Source organism: Protopterus annectens, chromosome 2.part0 (genome assembly GCF_019279795.1).
Source record: "Protopterus annectens isolate FY-2018-M chromosome 2.part0, PAN1.0, whole genome shotgun sequence".
In the NCBI taxonomy this organism is placed as follows: Eukaryota; Metazoa; Chordata; order Ceratodontiformes; family Protopteridae; genus Protopterus; species Protopterus annectens.
This window is the reverse complement of record NC_056728.1, coordinates 1,381,844,167-1,381,870,473: the sequence shown is the minus strand read 5'-3', so window position 1 is coordinate 1,381,870,473 and position 26,307 is coordinate 1,381,844,167. Positions and strand designations below refer to the sequence as shown.

General features: G+C 38.0%; 1 protein-coding gene across 31 annotated transcripts in view; it reads right to left on the bottom strand.

The window, feature by feature from the left end:
* ANK2 (ankyrin 2) overlaps positions 1 to 26,307 on the bottom strand; it is a 3,034,032-nt gene that overhangs the window by 56,172 nt on the left and 2,951,553 nt on the right. For 28 of the 31 annotated variants that reach the window (XM_044061567.1, XM_044061562.1, XM_044061555.1 and 25 more), the window contains 4 exons: positions 25,932 to 26,024; positions 23,903 to 23,986; positions 23,635 to 23,799; positions 2,777 to 2,959 (listed from right to left, as the gene is read on the bottom strand). In XM_044061567.1, coding sequence (XP_043917502.1) covers positions 2,777 to 2,959; positions 23,635 to 23,799; positions 23,903 to 23,986; positions 25,932 to 26,024 — 525 coding nt within the window. The remainder of the gene's footprint in view (positions 1 to 2,776; positions 2,960 to 23,634; positions 23,800 to 23,902; positions 23,987 to 25,931; positions 26,025 to 26,307) is intronic. The other 3 variants (XM_044061563.1, XM_044061583.1, XM_044061584.1) reach the window with 1 other exon arrangement.

Below are 26,307 nucleotides of genomic sequence, written 5' to 3'. Positions count from 1 at the left end.
ATCACATAGTCGAAGTTACGTAACTTCGAGCACCTAATGGTCGAACCATTATGTTCGAAGTTACATAACTGACTACCTAAAAAAAAAAAAAACACAACGGACAATAAAATAAACTATTGTAAGCAGGGGCAAGTCCCACTGCACCTCCCACACCCCCCGCTACTTAAATATACCAACTTCGAGATCGCACCACATCGAAGTGAATGGAAACCTCTGCCTATGGAGATTTTAATTCACGTGCTCAAACTTTTACAAATTTGAACATATGGTCTCGACCATATGTGGTTCGAACTTGTAAAAGTTCGATGACGTGATAGGAACCCAGGAAGGTATAACTGACTTCCAAGCTCCAGTTTCCACAGATGGCATTGATGGCTACACTAAGGTATACACTGATGCCCTGTATAAACATCTACACAAATGTGCAGAATAATCCAACAGATGACACTGGCGTTAAAGTCCTTCTGCCATTCACAAATGTATAGACAAAGCCATGCCAGATAGGATTAAAGCAGGATCATCAAGAAAAAAAAAACATCCTGGTGGATGTCTAGCATTAATAAATTATACAATAAGCAAAATAAGCTGTTATCTAAAATACAAAAGTGAGATCCCAGAACTGGAATGTACCCTCCTTAGCCTAAACAAGCAAATAAGACAACTTATAAAATCTTCAAAGAGCAACTATGAGAAAAATTTAGCAACCATAGCCAAGGATAACCATAAGGCTTTCTTCAGCTATGCCTGCAACCTAAAAGGTAGGACTCAGATGTGTGCTGAACTAATTTTGGAAGGCATCACACACACTGACCCTAGGAAAAATGCAAACCTGCTAGCAGACAGGTTTGGCAAAAGTTTCACCCCCTATTGCCCCCAAGCATACCACAAACCAAGTCTTTATCATCTCCTCCTCCTCCCTGCAAGTCATCAATGGTCTCTACAAGGCTACGAACACAGCCTCCATGGGACCAGATGGCATTCTGGGCTGCATTCTTAGTGTTCTAAAACAAGAGCTAGCTATTCTATTAGGCACTCTATTCAACCACAGCCTGAGTACTGGCTTTGTCTCCATGAGGGCGGCTCAGCAACAGTCCTGAGTAACTATAGACCTAGAAGTTTAACCAGCCTCATCTGTAAGGCAATGGAACAAATCATCATGGAACTCATAAATAAAGATATAGGTGACCTCCAAAACCCTGGCTCCATCCCAGTTCAGTTTTGTCAAGGGCAGGTCATGCCTGCTAAACCTGGTGGACTTCTTCAAGAATGTGACCAGAGCCATAGACGAGGGTAAAGCCCTTCACAACGCCTATCTTGACTTGGTCAAGGCCTTCGACACTATCCCACATTCAGGCATCACTGACAAACTAATCCAGTTGAATATCAACCCCTATGTTGTCAGGTGGGTTGAGACTGGCTCACAGATCAACAACACTCGGTCAAAGTGGGATACTTTACCTCTACCAGCAGAACTGTCACCAGTGGGGTCCCACAAGGGTCAGTGCTGGGCCCCCTCTTGTTTGGCATATACTTCTCAGAAGTCCAGGCCAAAACAGTAGGGTTACGGCTAATTAAGTTTGTGGATGACTACAAATTAGGTGCTATCATTGAATTCCCTTGCGATGTCAGTGCACTTCAAAAAGGGTATTACACAGACCAATGATTAATGCCAAAGCCATGGTCTTAAATTAAATGCTAAAAATGTGTCATCATTCCCTTCCATAAAAACAATGTCCCTTCTGATTATAAAATAAACAATAATACTTTAAGTACCAATTCAGTAGTGAGAGACTTGGGAACACAAGTCGACTGTGACCTCAACTTTGACCACCTTGTGTCTATTGTGGTGAGGAAGGCATTCTACTCTGTTCAGCTGATTTGCAAAGGCATTGCTTCAAGAGCAAAAGAGGTCATAACTCCCCTGTACTCATCCCTCATCAGGCCTTTTATTGAATATAATGATCCCTTTGGTATGTACTGTACCAGACACCTGCAGCAACATGAGAGACCGCAGAGATTTCTAACTAAGAAAATTCAGGGTCTCCAGCACATGTTTTTTTACAGACAGAATGAAGTCGCTGTCACTGTACACAGTAGTGTATAGACTACTTAGAGGTGACTTAAGTCTGGTTTACAGGGCTATCTCTGACCTAAATGTAATGGAAATGCTTCACATCTGTAAGTCAAATGGGACTAGAGTCACCCATTCCAGGGACCTCGATCTAACTTTCAACATAAACAGGACCTGCTGTAGAGACAGATGCATCTCTCAGAGGTTGCCACTCCTCTGGAGCAGGCTTCCAATCTATATCAAGAGAGCATCTCCATGACCTTGTTTAAGCACAACCTGGATGACTGGATGGGAAACTGTACATTTCAGCTGGGGATTGCCCTGGCTTCTCTCCTGGACATGGGTAGTGCTTGCTAGAAAAACCTTGGGCATAGAGGATAGCTCTCATCTACTGGGATTTAACAGCTAGGCTGGTAAAGACCCTTGGGTCAATAGCCTAGTAACATCCTATGAATGTATGAATCTATATAGTCAATTTACTGCAGTCCCCACGTTTGACTTGATTTGGGAGTCTTTTCTTTCCTTGACTGACAATAAATAAATAAATAAAACAAAACACACCACTGACTGTTCCTTTGCAGTATCTCATGTATCACAAAAATGCAACTTAAAATAGTATACTGGCTTTCTTGGTTTTAACCACTTAAGACATAACGGCATAAAGAGGATACACACTAAATGGCAAAATGTTTAAATGTTTTGTACCTGCTGAAAGTCATCTTTGGCTGAGGGAAGATCAGTAGATAGCCTGGATTCTCCATGGTGTTTCTCCATTCTCTCTCCCTGCATTACGGTGGTTTTGATCACTCTGCTGACCCTACGACCTTCGACTGGCTCAGACTCAAACTCTGAGGAAGTGGTAAAAACTTGCGGTTCTGAGAATGTCAACTAAAAGAAGACAAAGAAAAAAAATTTATATCAACCAGAAAAGTATTATGGAATATTAATATATTTTTATCTATAATTATTTTTAAATATGTAATTCTCCAGTCTGGGAAAGAAAGACTATCAGAATTAAGAAGACTAAAGAGTAAAATGATGAAACATGGTTAATGATATAATGTCATCATTCTCAATGCCATATAAATCCCGGTTCATTATTTAATATACAACAATACAAGTACACACATCTCTGCATGCGTGTGTGAGTATGTTCATGCATGACACAGACATGTGTGTGCGGGTGGGTGTGTGTGTGTGTGTGTATGTACAGACACATGCACATATATATATATATATATATATATATATATATATATATATATATATGGATCTAGTATGGTACAGTGACTGTACCAAATGTCTATAGCCTTAACATACACATGTTAATGTCAACAAAACAACACTGACACTGTTCAGCACATGCTGTGAGGATTAACCACAGAGCAAGCAAAGTACAAAACATTGTTTTTGGGGGAACGAGCTCCCTGCTAATTATAAATACTAACTCCGAGACTGCACAATCCCTGGAGGAAGGGCATATTTCCCTACCCTGAAGAATGTTGATCTTAACACCTATCAAAATATATACATCTGTGTGTCCATACATACCTCCTTTTTCCCATTTTGCACATGGGGTCAGGGCTGCACTTCAACAGTGACAATCATCTAGAAGAAATTGGCTAGCCCTGCCACAGTTGTTTTTTTAATACCACACATAAACACCTATGAACAACTGAGTGTGTCAAGTTCACCTGCTGTATGTCTTTGGAATGTGACAGGAAACCAGAGCACCCATTTAAACACAGGGAGGACATGCAGACTCTGCACAGAAGGCACCACAGCCAAGAATCGAACTAGAGAACCTCTTCCTGTGAGGCAACAACACTTCATGCTGCACTACTGTGCTGCCCGGTATATAATATATATATATATATATATATATATATATATATATATATGTGTAAGTTAAAGCACTGCACAAACCCACACTTCAGTGTAGGGAAATAGATGAAGAACGGCACCACAGTTCACTTCAATAGACTCAAAGGCAGTGAAAAATCAATGCGGAATCCAAGGTAATAATAAAAACTTTGTTTATTGTGAAAAACAATAAATACGTTAGTGCTTTCTTACCAAAAATCAAGGGACATCATCAGAGTAATGATTCACACAAAGTTGCCATATTTAAATGCAAAAGCCCGAAAAAAATACAAGGTAACCAACTGTCAAATCAGCTTAAAGACACAGTAACAATAAAAACAAATTACATGTTCAGACTTTAAAAACCATTAAAACTTAAAAGCCTTGGAATAAAATTCTGCCTGCACAACTTTAGTTGCATGATTTTAACACAGTTGCCTTAAATGAACTCATAGGTTCATAGGTTAGTACTAAGCTAACTGCCCTTGCGAGCCATTTTAAGCCTAGCCAATTATCCCTTGTGAGACTCAAACCCTGCACCTTGTGCTTGCAAGGCAAACACCTTAACCATTAGGCCACCCTCCCAACCCTCAAAAACAATTGTGGTCATTTTGCTGGGACATGTTCCCCATCACAAAGAAAAAGGAAGAAAAGTGTGTGTGTGTGTGGGGGGGGGGGGGGGGTAGGAGGAGTTAGGGTTGCCACCTCTCTGTTTTTTTTCCAGACTATCCGGAAATCAAACAGATTCTCCAGTAGTCCAGAAAACACTGTACAAACTGCGGTATTCTGTTTTAAAAAGGAAACAGACTATTGGAGTTTGTAAATGGAAAAAGAGGGCGTTCCGTGCTGGGTGATATCACAAAATGGGTGGAATGTGGGCGGGAGAGGGGGTGGGATGGGCGGGGTTACTGGTGACGCGGGGTGTGTGGTTTTAGCCGCGACAAAATGTGGCACCCCTAGGAGGAGCTCATACCAAATAGAGCAAAACAGAAAGATGTCACTAACTGAAGGCTTTGAGTTTAAAGAAGCAAGCAAGTGAAATGCCTTTATTTAAACCATATGGTCCAGTGGCATTTGTTCGAATCTGCCACTCAGATTCCTTACATTCTAAGTTAATTTTCCATGGTCCCTACCGTGATCTACATCAAGAACATCTATAACAAAAAAAAAAACTGAAACCATGGTCACTGTGCATTTGAATATGCTTCTACAAACTGCTCCTCCTATCTTGTTTTTTAATGTCCCTTAAAAGTTTGTAAATTCTGTTTTTTAAAGCTCTTTCAGGTTTCCCAATATAGAAACAGAGACACTGGGAACAAAGTGCTATGTAAACCACCTTTTCAGTTTTACAGTTACATTTTTTAGGGCATAAAATTGTCCCAAATTCTTGTACCTTTACTTTCTTCCCCTCCTTAACATAGGAACAATAAGAACAACCACATTTGGACACTAGGTGAGTATGCGTGCTTCCATTAGTTTGTAAGACTTCCCTTTCTAGGTAACTTTTCATGTTCTAGTTCCTTCAGAAAGTGTCTAATGGTTTAGCCCCTAATTTCTCCATGTTCAAGCCACCAGTTTGCAGAATTTTTTAGTAGTTCCCCAAAATAAGCTGAACATCCCTTGCTTCATTGTTGTATGTAAGGATACACCCCATAGTTACATTTTGTGTTCTCCACAGGTTTAATATTCACCTTGACACTGCTGACACCTAATAAGAGTAATAATACTACTGGTCTAGTCTTTTTTTGTTTAACCTCCTGACATATCTCATCCAAAAACTGGTGTGGGTACCCACAATTTGTTAACATGTCAATTAAAATTTCCCCTTTCTTCAAAATGGTGTCAGTCTTGGAAATCATTCTTGCTAAATGAATCAGCTGGCCTTTGACCAGAGCTTTCTTCTGGTGCAAATAATGCCATCTCCTAAGAAGGTCAGGACCATTGTTGCCCAGTATTCAGTCCTAGAACTTACACTTTTCAACCTGAAAACCACTAACATCATTCTTTATACTGATGGTTATGTCTTTTGTGATATATCTACCAAGTAAAATACAGTGCCACTAAAACTCCAACTAATTCTCCAAAACAAGCAGCTAACCATAAATGCCCCAAACACCAAAGTAATGATCTCCAACAGTCCTCAAATTCTACTCAAATTGCCAACTTTCTCTACCGACTATCCTCTAACAGCGAGTGTATAAAGCAAGTCTTACCCTTCAAACATTGCAGGGTCACACTTGAAGCCAACATAAATGTGTCACTACAAATCACCAACTAAAATCCAAATGAATGTCATCCTTTTGGGCTAGTACAAAATATCACAGTTATTTTACCCCTGAAGGAAGAAAGCTATTGTCAAAAATATTGTGGAGGATGCTGTTCCACTCCTCATTCGTTATCATTACCGCTACTCACAATCTCAGAAACCTTCAAATTCTCTCTATTAAGAGTTGCCGATTACTTCTTTCTCCTAAAAATGAGCTCCACTGTACCTTCTCCAGCAGGCTAACTAGCTCCCAGTAAAAGATGGAGCATGTTTAATACTGCCCTGTCTTGTATATAAAGCACTTTACTTCAGTTCATCCCCTCTGCTTAGCCACATATTGCACATCAAGGACATACACTACCAATTTAATCCTATGATAACAGCGGTCCAGTTCTTATCAAACATACTAACTCACTCTAATACATGGAACACACCTCACACAATCTTGCACCAACATGATAGGATAGTCTCCCTACTGACCTATGTAATGTATATGTTAATAGCAGATTCACAGAAAATTTTAATAAACTCTCTACAGAAAAATGTTACTTGCACCTGTTAAAAACTCCTTTCAGTAGACTAGATTAATAAAATTATTTCCTGTAACTTCATTTAACGTTCCTTCTTTTCATTATAAGTTCCTTCCCATCCCATGTCACCTCTACAATCAGTAACTTTATAAATCACCGCTTTTTACATCTACTTTGTTATAAATAGCTACAGTGCCACTGCTGTGAATATGTTCATATGGTATACGCTTTTGTATATTTCACTTACTGTGGTCTTGAATCATTTTACCTGAATCTTAATATTAATGTTTGCACTTTACAGTAATGCTGAATATCAAATTTAAGATGGTATCTTTCTATGCTGTTTATTCACTGTATTATATGACTTCTCTGCGTTCATACTGCTGTAATTTCTGGGCTGTGTCTGAAATTGGTCTTCATTTGATTAGTTAATTCGTCCAGTTGATAAACAACCTAACATAAATAAATAAATTGTTATAGCTAATTAAATAACAGCTGTGACACGCAAAAATGAAAGCGCAAATTGACAAAACAAATACGCCACATAACTATGTGATTAATCAAATGTGAGTGTACGTGTGCGGGCATATCTCTAGCTAGCTGTTCAGCTATCTATTTATATCTCTGAATCTATATCTATCTATCTATCTATCTATCTATCTATCTATCTATCTATCTATCTATCCATCCATACAGAGAGAGAGAGAGAGAGAGAGAGAGAAAAATGCATGAATAGATGTATATAACAGTTCAGCGAGAAAAAATGAGTTCCATTATACATGAGCCAGAAGAAACAGATCGGCCAATGAGATCCATAATGTAGTCCTGTGTCTCATTTCCTCAATCTCCATTTGCCTACTTTCTATCTCATCAAGTAATGCTGGGTCTCTACTAAAAATAGGGGGCTTGTACCTTGTTGGTTTACCTGACAAACATATTAAAACATTTAAAAAAATGACAAACAAGTAGTAGAGCTGTGTGAATGTCTAAAGTTTCACCTGACAGGTTCAAGGGTAGCACTTCAAAATATTTCTGAAATTTAACTCTTTAACCCTCCGCCTCCTAGGTTCCCTGGAATGGTTCTTCCTGATTGATCCTGGGTACAAAACTGCAGTCCGGGTATAATTTTGGGCATATACTTGGTTCATATCAATTTATGACCTGGCAATGAATTTTGATGATTACATCTTGGTCCACAATGATTTCCAGTGGTTCAGACAGCAGCGATGGCCTATACAGACAACAATGCCTACTGGTAGTTAGCAGGTACTGTAACTAAATGAGAAAAATCACATAATAAATTGCTGAGCTGCACAATTAGGACATTAAATGTATTTAAGTTTAAAGTTTATGACAATATTTCAGGGTCCATACTGCTGTGTCATCTGTTCATAATGATAATATGATCAAATAGGGTATTTTCAGACTAACATATTATACAGAGGTTTTTGCAGTGGAATATATTGCAATGGGATCATTTGTCCTCTCTCTCCTACTTAAGGTAAATATGTAGAGACGTTTTAGGACACCACACATTAGAGAATCACAAGGCATGCTGAAACTCAGCAGTATGAATCAAGGAAATGCAACCTGAAGAAAATATATATCTGTTTGTTTGTATTCCTGAAATGTGTATGTGTTCTTTGCGGCTCTCTGTTGAGGGGTATCAGTCTTGGTTGTAAGGAATACTGACCTATATGTGAAAATCTTCTATGCATTGTAGAGGTACTGTAATGCTTTCTTTCTTTAAGTCTGTTTACCAGGCTGTGCACTGATCTCAGTGTACAAAAACAAACTAAAACTTCTTAAAAAACAAACTTGTCAAGAAAGTCACGGGCAAACTCCAACCGATGTGTAAGTTGCTTTTAATCAATGCACACTTTCATTTGGCTCCCTGGCCAAACTTCCTCAGACTGTAAAAAAGTTTCATCTAAAAACATTCCAATAAAATATAGCATAGCAAAATCACATGCTTCAACACCACCAATGATAGTGCACAGCCCTCACATTAATCAACACAATAATTGTTAGCACCTATCCGCCCTTTACAAGCATCCATTACATGCCTAAGAACAAACAGTGGGCAGATAAATCTAAACTCACATTCACATATTTTAAAAGCCCTGTTAGATTAGGCATTTAAAAATGCAAGATAAATCTGGCAACAGTAAATCAAGTGTGGATGGAATCACTACTTAAAATAAATCCTATAAGAATTAACATATCAAGCTGAGGGAGACAAATCCCTTACATAGGTACTTTAAGGCTGCATCGGTCACAGAAAGGGAAAATGTCACCTTCTTGTTGAAATTTTATAAACACAAACTATCACATTGGTATAACATTCGACACATTCTTACCATTTAGTCTTACTGCCAACGGCCCCATTTAAGCTGGATGGTGTATACGGACCTTCATAGTGGCTCTTTTTTATATATAAATAACTCTTTTTCAGCCAGTTTACACATTTCCAAAGATAACTGGAGTTAGCACAATAAATGTATACAACCCCTCCTTTACAAAGTTGATGTGATGGCAGGCCTCTCTTCTCAGAGCTATCATAGTGAATGAATACACCTACTCTAAGCAGCAATCTTAGTATTAGCGCTATAATCAGAGAAACCCACTAGGCTAAATAAAGCCAATCAAGAATTTAAAATAAGATAGAATGACATAAAACAGAACCAGAGGGTTCCCCATAAATCGAAGGGGTAATTGCTTATCTTATATGACTTTAGAGTATAGTAGTCACAAAACAGTGCTAACTAAACTACCAGCTCACACATTACAACTATAACATAGAGCTAACCTATATGACCAAATGATGGTACATGGGTATCAAACAACCATATCCAACCATTGAGTTTACTACAAATTTGCTAAATCAAAAGTAACATGCATAAACATTTTATAGAACTAACTTATGTAACTATATTATATATATCATATGCTATGAGTTTAATGAGCTCATATAATGGTGTTCTTTAGATAAAAGTAACATGCATACACATTTAATAAAGCCAACTTATATGACTATATTATAATATATCATACACTATGAGTTAAATTAACTCAATAGGGATGCTCTTAAAGGACTACCCTAATGTTCACCTTAATTTATAGATTACATAAAATGCATTATCTTCCCAAGCTAACTACCTATAGGACATATTTAATCGAACAAGCATCGTTCAAGCCTGGGCATTTATAGACATTGAGCCTGATTTGCCAAAGCAATTCTAATTCTTCTAACTTTATCACCTCTTATACTGTGTGTAACACAATCGATTGCTGAATATTTAAATGAATGGCCTGTGAAACATTAAATTCTTGATTGGCTTTATTTAGCCTAGTAGGTTTCTCTGATTATAGCGCTAATTCTAAGAGCGCTGTTTAGAGTAAGTGCATTCATTCACTATGATAGCTCTAGCTTTTAAATTGATGTATCTGTTATTTCCGCTCATTCCTCTGATGGATGAGCATTTTCTTGTGGAGCGTTGTAGGTTTTGTTGTTGCTGTTGACTGATAGGTTTTAAGGCAACACAACACGCTCACTTGATTATGAACGAGTTCTTATGGGTGGAGCTCTGAGAAGAGAAGCCTGCCGTCACATCAACTTTGTGAAGGAGGGGTTGTATACTTTTATTGCGCTGACTCAAGTTATCTTTGGAAATGTGTAAACTAGCTGAAAAAGAGCTATTTATATATTAAAAAAGAGCCACTATGAAGGTCCGTATACTTCATCCAGCTTAAATGGGGCTGTTGGCAGTAAGACTAAATGGTAAGAATGTGTTGAATGTTATACCAATGCGATAGTTTGTGTTTATAAAATTTCAACAAGAAGGTGACATTTTCCCTTTCTGTGACCGATGCATCCTTAAAGTACCTATGTAAGGGATTTGTCTCCCTCTGCTTGGTATGTTAACTCTTATAGGATTTATTTTAATTAGTGATTCCATCCGCACTTGATTTACTGTTACCAGATTTATCTTGCATTTTTAAATGCCTGATCTAACCTGGTTTTTAAAATATGTGAATGTGAGGTTAGATTTATCTGCCCACTGTTTGTTCTTAGGCATGTAATGGATGCTTATAAAGGGCGGATAGGTGCTAACAATTACTGTGTTGATTAATGTGAGGGCTGTGCACTACCATTGGTGGTGTTGAAGCATGTGATTTTGCTATGCTATATTTTATTGGAATGTTTTTAGATGAAACTTTTTTACAGTCTGGGGAAGTTTGGCCAGGGAGCCAAATGAAAGTGTGCATTGATTAAAAGCAACTAACACATTGGTTGGAGTTTGCCTGTGACTTTCTTGACAAGTTTGTGCACTGATCTCATTAGACCAGTTTTAGGCCAAGCCTGGTAGCACAGAGATATAAGGTACAGCAACAAAACCATATTAACAAATAGATATAAGATACAATATGCAAGCAATGAACAGGAGTGCAATATAAATATAGTGAAAAAAATGTAAAAAATACCAACAATATACAAACATGAGTTGTTGGTAAGCAAAACATTAGTTGCTAAAACAATCCTAACAACCTTCTATTTTCATTCAGCAGCAACACCGGCACTTGACAAACATAACCCTGTTCAGCCTGATAAAAGAAAATCAGCAAGATTGCCAAGAATTACATATAAAATAACATTAATTCTGTGCCTCTTCATGATTTGCAATGATATATACCTGAATGTTAGGCCTGTTATAACCAGTAGTATTCAATAAAGCTTCTCAAAGCCTTCCAATCTCAGTATTTCAGCCAGCTAACAGTACAGCCTCCTAAACACCATTGCAACAAGAAAAAAAATGATCTTGATTCCTTGTTCATTTCTCATAACTCAGACATTGTGGGCATATCTAAGTTTTGGATCAAAAACAATGCAGACAGCTTGAATTGTTTTATCCTGGGTTACCACTGCATGCATACCTCAAAACGAGGGGAGCTGCATTCCTCTTGTAAGACTATCTGAATCATTCCAGTTTTGGAGCATTTCACTTCCACCAGTGATCATAGAACTTACCAGACAATAGCAGAAATGTTATAATTTAACATTCCACTGAACTTAACTTTGGCATATCCTCCAGCCTGCAGCCCTAAATGTTCTAAATCACCCCTCCTGTATGCGGCAGCATATAAGAACTCGGCGATATAATCATTGTGTTATTTTAATAGACATTGTAGGGCATTATAGAAACATCTTTGAAATGCTTGCAGATTTTGGTCCCTTTCAGCTAGTTAACAAACCAAAAAGACTCACCCTGGTTTCAATCACTCATTATTAGACCTTGACATAACCAGTATCTTCTGCAAGAGTAGAGCTGTTAAGCTTCTTCTGTGTTTCTTCATGACCTCTAACATCCTACTTCTGTTTAAATACTGGTACCTTACACTCCCTTTTTCATCTCAGTACCTTTAGACCAGGACTGCAAGGCTAGTTTTCAGTTACAACATACCCTTGCTGCTAAACAGTGGTCACAAATTTACAGCACCACCAATATAAATGTAGTAGCCATTACAGTCACAAGCTTCCTGGATGACCTGTAAGTAACCTATTTCCACTTACCCATAGGCTAAAAAATCTATAAGCAACCTATGGATGACCAAAGAGCTAAAGTCACTGCTAAAAGTAGGAGATAATTCACGGACACAATGGAAATATGAAATGTACATTTAAATATATCTGAATACTCTTCAAAATCTGGAAAAAGCATCCTGATGCTACATGGCCATGTTATTTTATAAAAATACAAGCCTTCCTACTTAGCAAACCAAACATTTTTGAACTAAATAAATTTGCTTGGCATCATACCTCCACAATGACTATGTGTAGATAAACACCTAATCTTTGCAATCACAGACCTGGCCAAACAAGAAGACTTCCACCAGGAATTCTTAAACTACCCACAGTCCCACCAGCCCTGCAGCTGTACCCAAAACAATCTCTCTCTCCCACCCAGGAGCCTTACTTGCTCCAGTTCTGCATTTGAGCAGCATCCGAGAAAAAAGTCAGTAACTTATCAGAGAAATTAAAGGAATATAACCCTTAGGATCATTTATGTAGAACAGAGTGCGTGTTCTGACTTAATGAAGCATTTCAAAGTGAGAGCACATGCATATAGAGAACACATGCAGGCAGCAGTGCCATTTTGAGTGAACAACCAGAGTGTTAACATGTATGAGTGCAGTAGTCAGTCTGTTTATGTTTATTCAAGTTTAAGTTACTAACCTCAATCCTGATGTGTTTGTATGTAATAAAGCTGCTTGAGCTGAACCCACAACTGTGCATTTATTTTATCCTGACCAGACTAGTGACATGGTGTCAGAAGCAGGGACCCTGAAAGACATGGCATTAGGAGTGGCATATCTGAAAGACATGGTGCCAAAACCCAGAATGTCTGAGCAACAAGAAACCAGATTTCTTGCCCCAACCAGCTCAAAAGATTGAAAAAGGTCAGAAACGAATTTCAGGTAATTAAAACTCTCATAAATTATTTATTTCATGAAAACAATACGAAGCATTCGCAAAGCAAAAGATGCATTATTAATCAAACGAAAAACCCAAAACATATTAATTAAGCGACATGTTGGAAACCACGATATTTGATAAAGTTATTTGAAATACTTATGAGAGTATTTAGAATTACTGATGATTTGCATAACGAGCATGTTAAAAGTAAAACGAGCACAAGAAAAGTATAATGAACATGATAGAAGTCAAACGAGCATAACAAGTACAATAAAAGGGCAAAATTAGTATGGAAAAGCAAAGCGACTGCATTTTTTTAGTAAATGACTGTGTTTTTTGATATGAGCTACTATTTTACATTGACTAAAGCTATTCAAAGTTTAACTAGAGTTATTTGAGGTACCTCAGAGTGTGCAAAGTGTTTGCAGTCTGTGCTTTATTACAGTACGATTATTTCAAAGAGTTTACTGTGCGCAAAGTACAGTTATTTCACAAAGTGCAGTCAGAATACAGTCATTCCAAGAAGTCTCTTGTACTGTGTACAGTTCATTTGCAAAGTACAGTCATTTTAAAGTGTTTCTTACACTGTACAGAGTTATTTTGCAAAGTGCAGTCATTTTAAAGTGTTTCTTACACTGTACAGAGTTATTTTGCAAAGTGCAGTCATTTCGCAAAGTTTCTTGTGCTGCGTACAGTTCATTTGCAAAGTGCAGTCATTTAGAAGTATTTCTTACACTGATAAGGGTGGTTTCACAAAGTACAGTGATTTCAAAGTGTTTATTGTGCTATAGAGACTTATTTCATAAATTACTGTTATTTTGAAGAGTCTGTTGTGCTATTGAGCATAATTACAAGTTTTTGGCATAAATTTCTGACGTATATGTGTGTCTGTACATAATTCCAAAGGTCTTTATTACTGTGTGTTGGTATGGCAGAGGCATTTTGCAGACACAGTCCACTTATGTTTGATCATAATATTGCAGAGAATTGGAGAGTATCTGAGCAGGAATATGATATTTTCATACAAGCAGATTTTTCTGACAAAGATGCACATACGACAGCATTTATTCTGCCTAATCTAGTGGGGTCAGAAGCCATTGAATAGAGCGTTCATTTGTGTACGCACCAGCAGTATATGCAGGAGAAGGGGAAAGCCATCATATTGTTGTACAAACTGAATCAAGGGAGGACTCTGAGTGCTTGAAACGTAAATTTAGAGATATGTGTAACTCCGAGACAAATGTTACATTGGAGAGGCACTTATTTTATACAAAAGACCAAAAGCCAGGAGAAACTTTTGCAGTTTACATTATTGACTTGAGAAACAAAGCTAAAATGTGCAGATCTGGTGATTTTAAAGACAAGTTGATAAAGAACAGCCTTGTGTGTGGTGTTAATAATTTTGCAGTGAGAAAAATTTTCCTTTGAGGCATTGATTTAACATTGAACAAAGCCATATAGACTTGTCAAATACACAAGCTTACAGAAACGCATACAAATTATGCTTGCAAGTGATAAGAGCATGGTTTCAGCAGCCTCTATAGCAAACGTAGACATCATGCAACATGTAGCGAACAGAAAGAGGCCTAAGCACATGGTAGCTGCAGCCCCTGCAGGACTCCCAGGGAGAGAGGGTACCTTTCCAGCAAGTTCTAAGACTAGCTCAGTAAAACAGACATGTGCAGTGCAGCACAAGGGTGAGTCGGCAAAACCCAAGTCAAGTCTCATTGTTAACTGTCGTAATTGTGGCGCCAATCATGAGTTCAAAAGAGAAAAGTACTTAGCATTTGGTCAGCAATGCCACAAGTGGCACCAGTTTCAAAAGCTTTCTAAATCAAGAAAGCTTCATTCATTTATTAAGAAAGGTCACTCAAAAAAGCAAGTTGATCACACAGAAAGCTGCAACTCTACTTTCTATGCAGATGGTGGATCAGTGGCTGGTGAAAAGGTTAATGTATTAGATTTGTTGGCAAAAAACAAAGTGTTTTGTACTGTTCTGATTAATGGTAAAGCCACAGAGCTCAAAGTGGACACTGGTTCAAAGTGCAATGTTATGTCAGCAGAAACATTTGCAAGAGTAAAAGCTGGCGAACAACTTAATTTGGCCAATTGTGTGAAGCTTGTTGCTTATGGAGGTAAAGAGACTCAAACCTAAGGCTCAGTAGTGCTTTCATGATATTCAGCTGGGAACAGTTACAGCTTGCAATTTTATGTAGTCAAAAGACCTGTACAGTCATTATTAGGTCTCAGAGACAGTTTAAAAATGAAACAACTTTCTTTTACCAAAGAAGTCCATCATGTAAGCATGTCCTAGTTCCAGTTTCACTGATGCTATTTTTACAGAGTATGCTGATATTTTTGAAGACAAGCTAAGTAAACGTCCAGTTGTGTACTCCATGAAATTAGATCCAGAGGTCAATCCAGTGGTCAGACCAGTGAGAAGAATTCCAATAGCTATGTAGGACCGAGTCAAAGCCCAGTTAAATAAAATGGTGCAGCAAGGTGTGATTTATGCAGTTACAGAACCAACTGAATGGGTGTCCTGCATTGTGGTCGCTCATAAGAAAAGCTCAGATGAAATTAGAATATGTATTGACCTAAGAGAGTTAAACAAAGCATTAAAGAGACCCCACCGTCCTATGCGTACAGTCGAGGAAGTTGCTACCCTCATGCCAATTGCCACTGTTTTTTCTGCCTTAAGATGGGAAGATTTCATTTTGGCAAGTAATGCTTGACCACAAATCTTCAGTACTGACTACATTCAGTATGCCATTTGGTAGATACAGATTTCTCAAAATGCCTTTTGGAATAAATTCGGCCTGTGAAGTCTTAAGGCGTGCAATGGAGCAAATTTTTTCAGGCTATCCGTGTGCTATAATAGTAGATGATTTACTAGTTGGAAGCAATGGTGAAGCAGAGCATGATAGAAACCTCAGGACAGTTCTGGAAAGAGCACGTGAAGTGAATCTAAAGCTCAGTCCTCTGAAATGTAAATTCAGGCTACCAGAAGTTACTTACATTGGTCATTTATCTACCAGTTCATGCTTATGACCAGATCCTTCCAAACAAAGTTCAAAGCAATTACTTGTGAGGTCAAAGCATGACAATACCAATATTTTCTTGAATTTGTAAAAGAGTGGGACTTTATCCATGCTACCAGTGGTCCAGAATACTCACAGTTAAACGGTCTAGCTGAAAGTACAGTACAAAGTTCAAAGCAATTACTAGAGAGGTCAAAGCATGACAATACCAATATTTTCTTGAATTTGCTTAATCTCAGAAATATACCCCATGACAATTTACTTGTCTCACCTGCTCAGAGACGTCTGTCTAGGCAAACTAGAACAACCGTGCCTATTAGTTCCAGTTTGTTGGTGCCTAATGCTAAAAATGCCACAGCAATCAAAGCCCAACTATTCAAAAGACCAACTATGACAAAATGAGCAGATTTCTTTGTCCATTAAAAGAAGGAGAGGTAGTGAGAATGCAAATGGAGAAGGTGTATGTGCCGAGCCAAGATCTTACTTACTGGAATCTGAGGGTACAGACAAGTCCGGCCTTAGCTAAAATGGAGCCCTAGGCGAAGTAGCGCTCTAGTGCCCCTTAAGCCGCACCCACACCATACTTGTGAAACACCCCTATTTGCCCCACATCCACAGGAAGGATCCATCTCTGTTAGAAATGCTACATCTAAAGAAATCCCAATTCCCTCCGCACCACATGCTCCAGAGACCTCAACCTCTTTACTACAATCAACAGAACATGCTGGAGGGACAGGTTCATAACCCAGAGACTGCCCATGCTATGGTACAGATTTCCCATGCATGTCAAACAGAGCACCTCACTAGCAGTCTTCAAGAGAAATCTTGATGAGTGGATGGGAAACAGAAAATTCACCCCAGGGATCACTCCAGTGGCTTTACTTGACAGAGGCAATGGGAACTAAGGTCAGGTGGCACGATGCCAGGATAATCTTATGGGCTAGGCTTGTAAAGGCTCCAGGGCCATTAGCCCAGTACACACCTATGAACCTATAAACAACAGCAGGACCCCTAGAACCAGGGTCCCCCAACAATCACAGGTTTTGCTAGTTCTTAAAGCAGGCTATGATTCCACATGATTTTCACACAGATGTGAGAATGTCTTCAGATGACTGACGCTGGCTGATTATGTTTGCATGGCAGTCAGCCTCTTAGTAATGAATAATGCAAATAAGGACCCTGGATATGTACTGTGACACCAGTATATCAGCAAAACCATAGATATTTTAAGGACTATTCTAATCAATAACTGTATATACATGCCTTATCTGTTAACATTATTTAAAAATAATGTATGTATCTAATAAGGGGCTGACACCCCTCTCCCAATACCTCTCAACCTCTGAGCTTTAAAAATCATATTATAAGGTCAGAAAGAAGACCGGAGTCTTACTTTATATGCTAGACCCTATATAGTTCCTGGAAAGGAGTTTGCATGGGTTGTATTTATTTGTTTGATAATGTACATACCTATAGATGGGTCTGCCATTATGAGGAACATCAGTAAACCGAGAAGGAGCAAGACAATCTCTGAGGGACAAAATTATAATGCACTGCCTAAATCACACCTTTAAGAAGTATGCCTGCAAGAACAAGTGTTTTCACATATTTTCAGTCACCCATGGCACATCAAACTATTTAAAAAGTCATACACAGTTAGTAATGAAAATAGTTTGATACTGGCTCCTGAACAATAATGCTCACATCCAACAGGGGAACTGACACCCCCTCCCTGCCATATTGCATATTTCAAATAAATATCTATCAGAAAATACATAATCAAAGTTAAAAGCTATACTGTATACATTATATATCTTCTCCACCTGCCCCACAGTACAAAACAAACTACCATTTGGTGGGTGTCAGCCCTCCTGAAGCATTTTTTTGCATTAATTTCTATTGATATGCATTTTAATCGTTTTATGAAATACCACAACACAGTATCCCTACAGAAATCAATCAGCTGTCCCAGATCTAGCAAAATGTTCCTAATTTTGCCTCTTGAGACCCCCCCTCTTTTTTTAGTTAAAAATTGAGAATTATGCTCAGATATACCTTCTGTTCTACTAACGTTTTAAGTGAATCGGAGTACTATTTAAAAAAAATATTCCTTATTTTGGTCTTCTAATTTATTGATATGCATAAAAATATGTCACTCAATGCAGTCCGAAAGTTTTTTCAAGCGAGGAACACTACAAACTGAGAGTCTGTGGAAAACATAGCAATATACACACACAGACACACACATACCTACTCTCTCATACAGCAACATACACATACCTTTTCTTTCATACAGTAACTAACAACTAGTCTAAATTCCACACACTCCTACTCTCTCAAACACACAGACAAGTACTTTCTCATACAGAAATAAACAAAACAACTATTTTAAATTATACACATACACATCTACTTTTTCTCTGTTAGCAGCACACACATACACACACTCACGCACCTTCTCTCATATAAACAGAAGGGGTTATTGAAATTCTATATACACACGCACAGACACACACTCTTTCTCTCGCATACAGTAACAAACAGTTTGAATTACACACGCATACACTTACTTACCATCTTTCTAACTCAAACTGCCACATGGACTTAGCCCCCCTTCACAGAACTGCTAGCTTAAAATTTATGCGCGACTGCAAACTGAATTTACTTACACACTGGCGTAAGCACGCATGATGCTCATTTAAGGAGAAGACGCTAATACCGCAATCGACCTGCTGCAGATGTAAAAGTGGGAGGGCACTCACCCCCCATGGTTCCGAATCGGAACTTCCGACGCCCTTGTATTTTTTTTAATTTTATTTTAATTAGTTTAGTTAGTGCATTCTTTCTTCCCAGCACCTGCTGCAAGCACTGGGAAGAAAGAATGCAGCAATTAAAATAAAAAAATAAATAAGCCAAAACTGCGCCCTTTACGAGGCTGGCCTGTAAGGCGCCCTAGACGGTCGCCTAGTTCGCCTATGCCTAAGGCCGGCCATGGGTACAGAATACAGAAGAAATCGCAGGCATCTTCTTCCGGTGTCTGAATCGATATTGCAACATCATACCTGTGATACAGACTCTCAATCTCAGAGCAATCCAGACCATGTTCCTGTTGAAGGACATGTCTCAGTACCTATTCCCATTCATGATGATGTCCTAGATGTCCCTGAAGTTGAACATTCACTAAAGACAGCCCCTGTTGCAAAACCCTGTTCTAGTTTTTTATGTCACATGATCAGGTCGTATTTCCGGACCTAGTGTAAAATACACAGCAACCTGAACATGATTGTTTCATTTATGATTAGTTCTGTATAACTGCACGTCAAAGGATTATTTCTGTACAACTGCATGTCAATGATTGTTGTTGTTATTACTGTCCATGACTTATTTCTGAAAGAGGGAGGATGTCGAACAGACCGTGTGCTGTGACTTTAAGAAGCATTTCAAAGTGAGGGCACATGTGTATAAATAGAGAGCACATGCAGACAGCAGTGCCATTTTGAGAAAACAACCAGAGTGTTAACATGTATAAGTGTGGTAGTCAGTCTGTTTATAAGTTTACATTACTAAGCCTCAATCCTGATGTGTTTTTACGTAATAAAGCTGCTTGAGCCAAACTCACAACTGTTTGTCTGTTTTATCCTGACTGGCTGAGCGGCAATTAATGTCTCGCTTCTGGTTTATTAAATAATGTGATGATCATGTTATGTATACCTTCCATTGCATCTACATCTTCTCCAGTAAGCAAGATATCTTTTTAGGCAACTGAGAACATGACACAATCAAGTCCCTACTTGAAAGACCCCACTAAAATCAGCCTTGGGTGGTCTGTTTCTTTTTTGCCATAAAAAATGCTAGGGAAACTTCTTACATCCGATACTATGTATATGTCTACAAATGCAGTATCTTTTCTAAAGATCAGTGTGGGATCTGGGCAGGGTGAAGCACTCACGCTGCTTTATGGGCTATGACTGATGACGTATACTCAAGGGCCTGTTAACTGTGGCAGTGTTCATAGATCTTACTAGGGTATGTGAGCTGGTAAAAACCTAGAAGAATCTGGTTTTAGTAAGATCTTTATCATTTAGTTCTGTAACTGCTTACAGCCTGGATCATTTTCAATTCAAACTGGATTTCCTGTTATGCTCTGCCCTTCTACTTCAGTGTGTCCCACAGGGCTTGAAATGGAACCGCCTCTTTACTTCCTAAATAACAGCTCCTGCAGACCTGCCTAATATCAGCCTCCTGTTACATGCACATGGCAAAGTCATCACAGATATTCAGCTTTGGAGGCCCCCATTATGAACAACTGAAAAAAGATCTCAATAATATTGCAAAGTGACTATCACAATACGACCTACTACTTAATTATAATAAATTATAATAAACCTAAATCCATGCTCTTCAGTTTATATACCCATCTGAAACTCACATTCTTCCCTCTGATCCATCAATGTTCCCTTAGATATCCCTATGGAAACCAACTCCCATTTTAGATAGCTTGGTGGTTAGATCACTGACTGACCTTTGGTTATCATATAGAAGTACCAAGACCTAAATTTAAGTCACTTTTACTGTGGGCATGGAGACTTTCCTAAATTATTACCACAAAAGAGGGGTAGCAAATGGCAAAGGAATATTTATTTATTCATCTGACATCTGTTGACCGGGTATGTCCGACTGGGCAAGAGCCCCTTTTCAGCTGAGGCCTGGGGAGAAAATCTCCAGAGTTAACATGAAACAGCAATTTAAACAATAAGGAATACAAGAAGTAGGTATCTGAGTAACAGAAAATGCAAGTTTGACATCGGCACAACCAATGAGAAATAGTGCTCCAGTTGGCAAATAATAAATAAATCATTAAACAAAAGGGGCTTACTAGTACTGACAGAAAGGGAAGTTATTGAAATTACAGATGAATAATTTAGTACTTAGTATCAGAGATGTAGGAATCAGTTCAGAGGAAGCATGGAAGACAATTATGGATAGAGAAGAAATATTAGTAAGGAGGAGTATAAACGAAAGGAATAAGGAACTACATTCAGCACAGCTGGAACATATCCCACAACTGTGCTTTCCAACAATGTCCCCTTGCTACAGATAATAGCAATTAAATATGTAGGTCCCTCTTTCACACTAGGTACTTCACCTCAAACACCTCTCTTCAGTTTTGCTAAACCTGGTTGGTTGACCATTAAAAAGGCTCTCATATCCTCCTCTTTTACTTCTTGTTGACAGCACTTAAACAGTCATTTCAATACTTGCCTAGCATATTAACTCAGGCAGGTAAAAACCCGTTATTCCATTCATATTTTTGTGAAGATCCTATCATAAGATGTTCTATAAACAGTTCACCCTGCAATAACTATGCCTTCTCAATAAGAAGTCCAGAAATCTAGAATGACCTTCCTCCCATTTTAAGAAGTGTTAGAGATTACAAAATATTCAGAATCCTTATTACCAACCCTCCTCAAAGACCACTCAAGATGTGACTGCTTCACATGCTCCTAAATAACCTGAGCGCACTCCTGATCTTGTCATCTACATAATGTTTATTTCTTCCCATCCTCTTTTATATCAGAAGATGCAAGGATATGTTGTAGTATATATTATCAAGATATCTTCAGATGTATTTAATGCCATTTTAACATCACAACTTTTAAGAGTAAATGTTTCTGTTTTTCTCAAATGCAAATATACTGTACTTCTGTTCCTCTTGATTCCAAGCTATGCTTGAAATACGTCCCTAGTGATGAGTGTATTATCCTGGCAGACAGATTCAAATAAATAAATTACATTCTCTCAAGATTTGTCTCTCTCTAGAGCAACTTATTCATTACATTTTTCCAGGTTACCTAAAGTTCTTTTAAAACTTTACTCGATGTTGTGTCATGCTTTGTCATTTATGCTCTGCAGATAGAGACATTTTGCCATGGATGTTCTTCTCTATAATGACAGACATTGGGCATATGGTAGAAATTTTAGGTATGTCTACATAAATATTATTGCTTGCATTTTCTTTGTGATGGAATGTGGAAAGTCTAATTGACATAATTTAGTGACAACAAGGCTGAAATCTAATGAAATGTGTGAAGTGGTAATAGCTTTATACATATGGACCCCTAACAAGACATCTTTTCCAATAAGGTCCCTTTTCCTTACAAAGCGTGTCCTCTCTCCCTCACAGAGATACACTTTAAAGATTCTATAATGGAACCTTTGCTACTGGTTGATTTCATTTTGTTTTATTTGCTAACATGGTAAATACAGTGGACACAAGTACCTAATTTCAGGGGTGATGTAGGAGCACTGTCGATTAAATGACCTTTAGGTTTTAGCTATGGGTTGCAAATTTCAATTGCACAGATGTTAATGCTTTATCAATCTTCTAGATGCTCGTGCACAAAAGCTATGAATCACTTACTAGCATATCATGTATTCTTAAAGGTCATTACATAAAGCACACATGGGTGCTGTTATGTGTCTTGGACTTCTGGTATGGAGCCAGCATAGATTTGAAAAACCATCGCACAAATACAGGACTGACTATCTTATGAAATCTGCAGTTCAAAATCTGTAAAATGCGCAGCATTTAACAATCAGGTGTGTACACGTTAAAGCAGAGTAACAAAACTATTAGATTCGGTAGGTTTACAGATGGGTTTCTGCATGCTAGGAGGCAGTATTGCAGCAGTGCCCTCCTAGCTAGCTACTCCACTATGTTTTCCCAAAGAAGAATAAAATTAATAAACAAAACTTTGAACATATTAAGATGTAAATCTTCTGAAGTGAGACTGCAACAGTTATACTCCAAGAGGGTTATTCTGAATGATGGGAAGGGGTGGGGGAGGAAGGGAGGTGCAGAAGTGGGGGGGGGGGCAGCTCATTTGCTGATGTGTAGGGTATTTCCAGGAGTTCAACTTCCAACAATCTGTCAAAATGCAAATTTACTCTGTCACCTTTAAATGAAACTATCTTTTGAAAAGTGCACACCTGCAAATATATGTACAAAAGCTGGTGATCAAATCTGAACAGAACAAGAGCAAGGATAATACTTTTGATTTAATAAAACTTTCTCAAAGTTTGTAACATTTAAGTAACATAACCCACACAACTACGGACTGCACAAGGGGTGTTAGATGAGCCATATACAGCTGTGCTAGGAGCCACATGAAAGGAGAGAAATTACATCTGTGACCATCTTAATTTGTTTTTGTTCCTGTGGAGACTCAAACAGATCCAACTATGTACATCTTCCTGTTCTAAACATGGTGCCATGTCTAGACTAAGCATTCAGATTATTTAAAAAAGATAGACAGAAAGGGAGAGAGTGAGAGAAAGAGAGAGACAGACAGAAGTTGAGCTTCTTTGTTCCAGCTGTAATTACTTACCTTACTGTGGTCACTGTCACTTTGGAGAACTGTTCGCTTTACAACTCTTGAATATTCATCCCCCTCTTTGATGGTAATTGGTTCCTGTGGTGCTCCCTGCATCATGACTTCTTCTTCTTCTGTTCCGTCTGGTGAAACGTACCTTCTGATTATCTTTCTAGTGACCTGAGTGTGGTTGAAGAGTAGCATAACATTGAGAGGTGTTTAAATAACAGATGAATCGAGTAAGAAAATGTCAGGTAATGCACAGTGAAAACGACAGTTATACCTTTTTTACCACAGTGCGCCCGTTTTCATCAGTGTACTGCTCTTCTGTTACAGATTCGGGTGGAATATCGGGCATATCATCTGCCTGCACATAACAACAAAACAAATCTAAGTTATGCATAAGCCTATGTTTCACAGCAACAGTTGTTTTTTTTACCTTCAGCACTGTTGCAAACACTTGTATACTATTTGCTACAGCGCTTAACATCATTCACTTAGTTTCCAAAACATATTCAAAGAAGCACATAAAAAAGCCTGTTGCAGTGACACTCCCTGTAATAAAATGACTAAAGATCATACTGTACTGTACTTGCCATCTCTTGCAATTAAAAAAAAAAAGTTCATCCGCAGATCTGCATGTGTCTCACTACATTAGATATGTCTGCATCAAAGGCAGTACAAAACACTTTTCAGTTAAAGTGGTTATCTTCAGATGCAAAATTGCACTGATATCCTCAGTGTGAATTGTATGTTGTTTTTGTTTTGTTTTTTACAGCATCCATAACATGGGGCTTGCTACTGCTCTTGTGGTATGACTGTGTTTTCATCTACAAAATACAACTGGAGACTCTAAAAAAACTTACATACACAGAAGCATACGGTAGAAACCTTATGAAAGAACCTTTGCATTTTCTAGAAGTTTTGAATTCTATCAACTTTTCAGCTAAAATCAGTCATTCACCCTACACAGTGTCTTGCAGAAATGGCAGGATACTATGCTATTATCTGCACTGACTTACATTACTAGCTCTTCCTAGGAACTAAGTATATCCCTAAAGGCCATTGTCAGTAAAGAGAAGCAAGTAAAACATGGCAGAGTTTACATTTTGATTTCAGTATTTTATTTTAATCTATAATACTGATTAAATCTACAAGTGTGCCCTCCTGGAATCACTGACCTCTGGATGGTGAAAGTTGAAGGAAAAAATGCATACAATACAAAATGCATAAAATACATAATTCTACGAACTACCACTTACATAAAGGCTTGCCAAATAATCTAAACTTTTAATTTCAATACACCATTGGCAATATTTGTCAAAACTGTAAAACGTATTGTATTATAACAAAATGAATAAAATAGAACTAGCACTTTTGTTAAGTAGCCTCCAAAGGTTCTAAATTAAACACCACATCCCACATTCTTTTTAAAACAGTATCAGCAAATCAGTGGACCAAAACAAATAACTCTGCTTTAAAGGAACCACCCCATAACACAAATGTATATCTATTTGATGAAACTAAATAATAAATATTACTATAATAAATATTTCATAATCAGTTCATTATTTAACCCTCTTGGCTGTAAAGTGTCAAATATAAAAAAAAATTAGAAACTTGGAAGGCTGCTTAACTGAAGGGCTAGTTCTATTTATTTTGTTATAATAAAGTAAGTTTTACATTTTTGACAAATATTTGTCAAATGTGTGTGCTGAAATTACAAAATACAATACAGTCTGACTTTTTGGGTCATACATAAAGGCATTCTCATTCTGCTGTACAAAATCATTAGTATTTTCAGAGGTCTATAATGCAGCACATCATAAATGCTAATAAAGAAATTTCCATGCAACGCAATTATTTTAGTTGCAGAATCATGTGTTACATTTCATTAATAAAATATGCATAAAGAATATGCAAAAAAAACCCAAAAAACAAAAAACAAAAAAAAAAAAACAAGACAGCTGCATCAAATTAGAAAAAAGTGAATCATAATTGGGACAAATTAGACCAGAACTGGACTATATGTGTAACCAAGCATCTGATAGGATCGATCGTAGCTAACTTCTGCATGCCAGCACTGCAGTATCTTCCATAACTGTCAGAGGATGTGATCAGAATATCATGCAGTACCAGTAGGTGTTGCTCTGCATTACCAAACAAACCATGCAGACTTCGGACATGCAGAGCTGCTGGCCAACCCAAATCAAACAAGCCAGTGTGAAGAGGTGCCTTTGTAAGAGTTGGCAGCCTCCTGCCCATTGCATCAAGGCATCTCTACAGTGCATGCATTATGTAGCACTCGGTACCTGAATAATCACCCTGCGTCGCACGACCCTGGTGGTTACCACTGCATCGTCATCAGAGCTGGATTCTAGCTGCCCCAGCTCCTCTGCTACTTCCTGGTAGAGGCATGCAAGCATCACATGAGAAGGCTGAACTGCTGCATACAATGTCTTTATACACACAGTACAAGTCCCATGAAACTCAATATACAAAGCTAGTCTATGACAAGCTGTTATGTCACACAGTACAGTTGTGTTATCTTACCTGACTTTTTTGTATGTTTGGAAATCAGAAATTTCAAACCATGCTTAACCACAAGTAGAAGGAAAAACCGTAAAGGGTTTTGGTGCAAACTAAACTGGATTTAAAACCACTGACACTAATGGTACATCACAGGAA